General features: G+C 41.7%; 1 protein-coding gene across 3 annotated transcripts in view; it reads right to left on the reverse strand.

Moving 5' to 3' along the window:
* The window catches only part of LOC143035048 (protein spire homolog 1-like), a 579,804-nt gene that overhangs the window by 190,293 nt on the left and 382,011 nt on the right, over window positions 1–7,500 (reverse strand). For all 3 annotated transcript variants that reach the window (XM_076201518.1, XM_076201517.1, XM_076201516.1), the window contains exon 9: window positions 1,312–1,444. In XM_076201518.1, the coding sequence (XP_076057633.1) occupies window positions 1,312–1,444 (133 nt within the window). The remainder of the gene's footprint in view (window positions 1–1,311; window positions 1,445–7,500) is intronic.

A 7,500-nucleotide genomic window follows, 5' to 3' on the forward strand; every position in this document is an offset into this window, starting at 1 on the left:
CAGCCAAGAATTTTCCATCCTATTTACTGCCCCTCTCCTCTCCCCCTCTCTCCTCTCCTCTCCTCTCCTCTTTCCTCCTTCCTCTTCCCTCCTTTCCTCTCCTCTCCCCTCCCAAAAGAGATCCAGTCCAGACAAAAGCTCCCCAAAGTCTTCAAAAATCCTTTTCAATTCCAGTCATTTCACCAACTGGAAACCCACAGCCTTACAGTAACCATCAACGGTCCTGGGGCCTTCCCATTTATCTCTCTGAGAAGAAATATTGGGCTACTGTTATTGGCAACCACCAAGACCCACTGGAAATGGCACCATGGCATGAATACTCTGAGAGACGAGCATTACCAGGATCTTAATTCTCTCTCTCTCTCTCTCTCTCTCTCTCAAAAAAAAAAAAAAAAAAAAAAAAAAAAAAAAAAATCACATTTTGTATGTCAGTCAGGACTTAAATTACTTTGTTGTGGCTATCACCAGATGATTTGATTCAGCTTAAGAGAAGCCACCAGGTTCCATTGGCTTAAAGACTCTCCACTAATCCTTTTGAGCCAAGGCAATATAAAACTCTGTCACTAATAACCAGAGTTTATATCCTTGGGGACAAACTGGCCTCAATCATTGGTTTAGCCTGTAGGTCACTTGCGAAACACCAGAGACAAACAATTTCAACATGATGATTCGAAATGTGGGTTTTACTGTGGAAAAGACTTTACTCACCCGAGGGATCTATCTCAGCCTAAATGATCTCTCTCTCGATCGGAACTCAATTCAAATTAATCTAGTCCTCAGCTGAATAACAACATATATATGTTCTTGTCTATGTAACTGCTGAAGAGGACCACAGTCAGTGGTCGAAATATATGGTTTACTCTGTATCTCAGCTTATCTTTCTCTGAGAGTGGGTTTAAGTTTTATTTAACTCATGTGCAACGATATCTATGTTACTTAACATCATTAAACATTTGTGACAAGAACGACTGAAAAGGTTAAAACTGTACATAGAACTGCTGTCTGAAATAACACACACTGCCTTTGAGATAAAAGATACCTTTTATCAAATAAGGGCAGGCCAAGCCAAGCTAGAACAGTCCTGATTAAAGTCAAGAGCGATTAAGATCTCCGTACAGTTCCGTCTCATAAAATCACTTGTCTTTAACCAGAAGAAATACTATAAAGTGCACCACCAATTAAACCTCCTTTGCTATGATGACACATTCTGCAAATGTTATTCTAGCTAATGCCAGACAATTAAATTTTGATTAGGAAATGCTGCATAGCAAAAGGAGTTTTGGCGGGCAAAATGGCAATGTGGGTACTCACTTGACATTGGACGAGCTCGGTCAGGCGTAGCGATGGGTCGAAGCCGGTGTTCTTGCTTTGTGATGCTCTCCATCAAGAGCTCCATAGGACTCGAGACCTTCCTGGGGGGAGGCAAGAGCTTCCTCTCGGAGGCCTGTAGGTCATGGCGGGGTCGAGGTAGGTCACACCAGGGCAGGACAGGTCCAGGTAGGTCACGGAAGAGTAGAAAACCAAACGTTAGCAAGAGTGGTGAGTTCATGCTATGAGACATTTAGCTGCAGCCTAAGTCATCATTCTGACCCTGTGGGTTTGTATATATTTGTATATATCTTTATACATACATATACCAAAAGGCATTTTCCCCATTAAAAGTTGTGTGTCTAAATACAGGCATACACCCTCCCGCCATCCACCTGACATCCATTTACTGTCCCTCCCATCTTTGCACCTCTTGGAAAATGAGTCGTTCCTGTCTCCTGCCACACTGCTTGGATCATGGGTAATCCAGCAAGACACAGCAAGTACACTGCAAAGCCTGACAGCTGTAGCTGGTTTGGTGAATGGACAATACCCCAACAGACAAGACCCATTAGTAGATTAGGTTAGGTTAGGTTATGTCCCTTACCCCCAATTTTCCTACTGGGGTTTTGTCTGCTATGTAGATTGGGGTTTTGTCCATTGGGATTTTGTCATGTGTTAAGCTGGTTTACCCCCATCTTTTCATTGAGACCCATGTGGGTCTTCTGCAAAGAAACTTTGGGCAGTGAATGGACTGATTTTTCATTGAATGGCCAATTCCTTCCATTGGAATTGAACCCAAAAATTTTGAGCCTAACAATTGGATCTTCAGTCCACACATCAAAGATGTGACAGTGAAAACCAACAAGAAAATAAACAGACTGAAATCAATCACAAGTACAAGCTTTGGACAGCAGAAGGAAATTAACCATAGTCTATGAACTGTTCTTAAGAACCACACTCAAATGCACTTCAAAAGCATGGTTCCCAACAATAATGGAAAACAGATACCATGGAAACTATGTAAAATAAAGCACTGAAAATAATAACTAGGTGTATCAAAACTACTCAAATAGAACACCTACATACACAAACCAAAATCCTACCCTCAGAATATCACATGAGTGATAGATACGCAGCTCTAGGCAAGAGCCCTCAACATTTCTCGCCAATCTCATTACAATGCACAAGCACAACCAAATCAACACAACAAAAAAATGATACCAGCAACATAATACTCAAACATCTACAACAACCTTCCACCTACATCACACAACACATCCATACAAAAACACTTTCACACTCAGATCACAAAACAAGCACTCTAAGATTAACCACCTAAATCCTGCCTCCAACAAACCCCTCCAGACATTAACCCCCAAGTAAAATCCCACTCTAAAGAAGCAAGAACAACTCTTGTGCTATTACATTCAGGTTACATTACAGGACTGTAACATTATGAACACAGAATGGACCTGGCCACAGAAACAAACTGCCCCAGAAAACATCAACCACTTTATCTTACACTAACCCACCCTAGCCACAATCAGACAACATAATATTTCTCCTTTGAGTGACTTATGATCCAATCCAATGGCTGTTGAGAGTCCTTGAGCAAGAAATGTAATGATTTTCATTATATGGAGACTCTTCCCTCCAATCCTGCCCTTCATCACCTTAAGAAGTATATTGGGCAGAGAAGAACATCCCTTTGTGCCATGTTATTCCTTCATCTATTTACAACAAGTCTCCATTCACTCTTATCTTTTGCACTCTCTCTTCCTTGCTCAACAGACATTTCTCTTGTATCCAGTGCCCTCTTCATCCTATCCATCCACTTTATTCTATGTCTTCCCCTCAGGTTCCTTTTGTCCATTTCTACCTTGCACACTCTTTCCTGGCCTTTCTTCAATCATTCTTTTCATATCACGAAACCATTTCAGCATTCTTTGATCAACTTTTGTCTGGAAGTTCTCTTTCTGCCCCCACATTTCTCACTCTAACCAAAATTACAATATCCACCAAACTTCATAAACATTTAATCTCGTAAAAGTTTAGGATTTTTTTTTCCAAAGGACTCTGGGATGGGTGGGAAGGTTGGTTAGCCAACCCCCTCATCAGGTGGAAAGTCCCTTTTGGTATATGTATCACTTGTAAAAATTGTATACAAGTGAAATAATTTTAAGACAAAATATAACATGAACACACAGTTCATTATAATGAGTAGGGTCCAAACTTTTCTACATTACTAATGGATAACATATGTCAAATTAGTTTCAATATATTACAGAATTAAGAAAAATTCTCCACGCAGAAATTAATTCTGTTTTTATTCAACTGCTGCAGGCAACCAAAGGCCTATTTGTATCAGTATAATGCATTCTATACTGAGCATATTTTGTGAAAAATGACATTTTTCATTGTATAAATAGTTTTGATTCTGCATTCACAGTTGTAAATATGAAATCAATTAGCGATGCATACATACAACTTGTGAGCTAAAAATTGAGTTGATTTTGACTAAGCTTCGAACAACGAGAACCCATGTTTGAATCCAGACACCACTGATTTACTCATCCTGGAAATCTGAGTACACAAGTTACAGCCAAGAAATTCCAATCAAGAACTAATCATTTCACCTTATCATACATATTCTGTTAGACATTTTTCATACTTTAACCCTGAACAGGGAACATCCAAATTTATGATTTTGCATGGAAGTTGTACCACTTCTGGCATGCCCACTTTTAGAAACAATAAAGGTTTATGGGAAGAAGTGCTCCAAGTTATAAAGTAAAGTGGGCGAGCCAGAAGTGGAACTTCCATGCAAAATCATAAATTTGGACGTTCCCTGTTCAGGATTAAAGAGATATCCTAGAATCTGATAAAGAAGTAGATTGACCAGACCAAAGGTTCAGAAAAAAATAAATAAATAAATAAATAAATAATAATAATAAGTAAATAAACAAATAAATACATAAATAAATAAATGTACAAATAAAATACATAAAATTTCTTTTTTATTACAAGGCAAATTTGTACATAATCTTACAATTAATGATCTTTTCTGTGCATATATGTCACCCATGCTTTTTTGTATGGGAGTGCTCTGGTAAATACATCAAGCCAAGTGGGTAAATGACAGAGAAAGGGTTAAAAATCACCATTTCATCAACTGACTAATCTATAAGATGAGGGTTTTAAGTATTTGGGGTCACACGTGGCAGTGAATGGCGTAGCTATGGATGTGAATTCTTGAGTGAAGGAGGCTAGTAAATGTCTAGATGGAATGAAAATTGTTAAGAAAAATAGGCACCTGGGGATGAATACAAAGATCAAGTTGTACGAAGGTGTGATTGTGCCTATGGGACTGTATGGTGCTGAGAGATGGAACCAAAGGGGAGCAGAAATGATGATGATTTGATTTAATGTCACAAACTCTGCCATCAGGAGGCTAGTATGGTGCCTCTGAGAATTTTTTAGCGTGGAATTTGGTCTCATTTTCTCAAAGTAGGGTTCAAACTGCTGTAACCTTGACCTCTGTCACAACAAGTGAATAGAGAGTAGTTATAAATGGACGAGGAAATGAAGGGACCCATAGGTATGTTCCTCTTGTCTCCTTCATAAATGATTTGAAATATATGAGGATTTTTTTTTCCTTTGCCATATAATGAAGAGGTGGGGGTAAACCAGTACTGGCTGTCAGACACAGCTGTGGAGGTGCTGTGTCTTGATATATTGCCTTGTGAATCCTTCATTCTTATATTCTTATGTTCTTAATAGTCCTTGGGCCTTCTGAGAGATCTTTTAGGGAAGAATAACTCGACTGATGTGTTGTACTGGTATGGGACAGCTTCTGTGTCACCACCTGACAGTATCTGGAATGGAGCAGTTGTCAGCTGCCAGCTCTCCATGTGTGAAAAGAATTGCTGTTGTTGTTGTTGTTCCCTAGACTGTCTGTCTGAGCAGTCCTGTCTCCCCAAGGAATGCCACAGCCAAAACAGGGTTTTCCCACAAATCCTTTATGGAGTGTATGTTGTGTTGTTTGCATGCATGATTGTGTATAATGCAGTCTTCCATGACATGTTGAATAGTATGGGGTGAAAAGAGTTAAGACATACAGTTGAAGTTGATAGTGAAAGATTTTGGTCAGAGTCCAGGGACTGAATGTCAGCCCCTCAAGGCTGCAACTTATGGAGATGAGGATATCTGACGTGTTCAGAAAATGGATAGCGCCACTGTCCCTCTTACAGGACCACCACAAGCAGCCACCCATAATTGATCCCAGTAGAGGAGCTAATGTGAGGATAGGGAATGTGGAGAGTCAGTGGTCTAAGATAAGGGTGGGGTTACACCAAGGTTGTGTAATGTCACCATGGTTGATCATTTTGCATATGGATGGCAGAACTGGGGGTGTTACTACTGGACAGGTAGCGAGTTACTAATGCAGTAATGCAAGTGCCTAGCTCTGGTTATTTTATGTTTTAGGAGTAGGGAATATTAATGTTGTAGTTTAAGTATTACTTTATTTAGAAGATTCCTAAGAAGTAAATACTCCATTTCATTTTTTTTTTAATATAAAAATCATTCTAAATTAAATTAAAACAGGTAATGCATTGACGGTAATGCACTACATGTCTGGCGGTAACACGCCCAGCTCTCATGGATGGAGTAATGGGGGCAGTAAATACGTAGGTGCTAGTCAGGGCTCAGAGTGAGTAAGAGTGGAGAGAAGTACAGGATGGGGCAGATGTTCTCTCTAGATGACACTATGCTTGTATCCAAGTTGGATGTTAGACAGAAGGAGTCAGTTGAAGACTTTTGGAGTAACTGCAAGAGGAGGAAGCTGAAAGTATATGTGAGCAAAAGTAAGGTGATGAGATGTACAGAGAGTCTAGTGATGTTGGGTTTGGGGTGAGTTTAAAGGGTTAGACGATTGAAGAAGATAAGAGCTTTACATATTTGAGGTCACATATAGCAGGGAATGGAGGAGTCAAGTTGAAGAGTTGAAGGGAATGGAGGAGTGGAGGTGGAGTTGATGAATAGTTAAGCATTTATCATAATAAAACCTAATGGGAACTTTGTGTAAGTGAAGAGGTTGATGAGAATGAAAGTGAGTGTGCTCGGCTCATGATCAACAGCTATTACCCTCCCGGATGAGAGCTCAAGAACTCGTATCAATTGCCTACTATCCAATGGATAATAAATTACCTATGGGTAATGCTGTGATCTTACACACCACACAAACCCATCCCCTCGCTCAAGGGAGCAGTAACAGAACTCATTATTGTGATGCTTTCATACTCTGAATGGGGGTGTGATCTTAGTAATGCAGAGTGACGGGCCGCGACACTAACTACTACACCAGCAAGTAATCCTTGTAAGTGAGAGTGAGTGAGAGTGAGTGAGAGTGAAGGTTGAAGGCCAGTGGATGAGGTTGAGAGCAGTAAACAAAGAGAGTGTTTATGCAAGAGCGAAGGCGGGGAACCTGACTGGGAGAGAGTGAGAGTGAGAGTGGGAGTGAGAGTGGGCTCAGGAAAGAGCTTCTGAGAGCGCCAGACAAAGGAGGAGGAGGAGGAGGAGGAGGAGGAGGAGGAGGAGGAGGAGGAGGAGGAGGGTGGGTGCTTGGTGAGAGGTGGAGGGCAAATAAGGAGGGGTTTGTGGGGGGGGAGGAGGAGGAGCTGGAAGAGGAGAGGAAGGGGGAGCAGGAAATGGGGAGGACAAAAGTGGAGGAAGACGAGGACAAAGGGGGTAGGAGAAGGTGAAGGAGGAGAAGCAGAAGAAGGAAGAGGAGGAGGAGGAGGAGGGAGAGGAGGATGCGCTGGAGGAGAGGGTGAGGGGGATCAAGAAGCGGGTATGAAGGAATGAAAGAGGAGGAAGGGGAGTGGGCGGTTGAGGAGGAAGAAGCGAAAGGGAAGAAGGGTTAGGAGGAGGTGAAGGAAGAAGAAGGGGAGAAGGAGGAGGGGGAAGAGGAGGAGGAGGAGGAGGAGGAGGAAGAGAAGGAGGAAGAGGAGCTGGAGGAGGAGGAGGAAGAGAAGAGGGAACAAGAAGTAGGGAGGAATGAGAGGTGAAAGTGGAGAAGGGAGAGGTGAAGGTGGGGGAGGAGGGAGAGGTGAAGGTGGAGGAGGAGGGAGAGGTGAAGGTGGGGGAGGAGGGAGAGGTGGAAGCGGGGGAGGAGGGAGAGGTGGAGGT

The sequence above is a fragment of the Oratosquilla oratoria genome, chromosome 18 (genome assembly GCF_046742065.1).
Source record: "Oratosquilla oratoria isolate Oo_2021 chromosome 18, ASM4674206v1, whole genome shotgun sequence".
Taxonomy (NCBI): Eukaryota; Metazoa; Arthropoda; class Malacostraca; order Stomatopoda; family Squillidae; genus Oratosquilla; species Oratosquilla oratoria.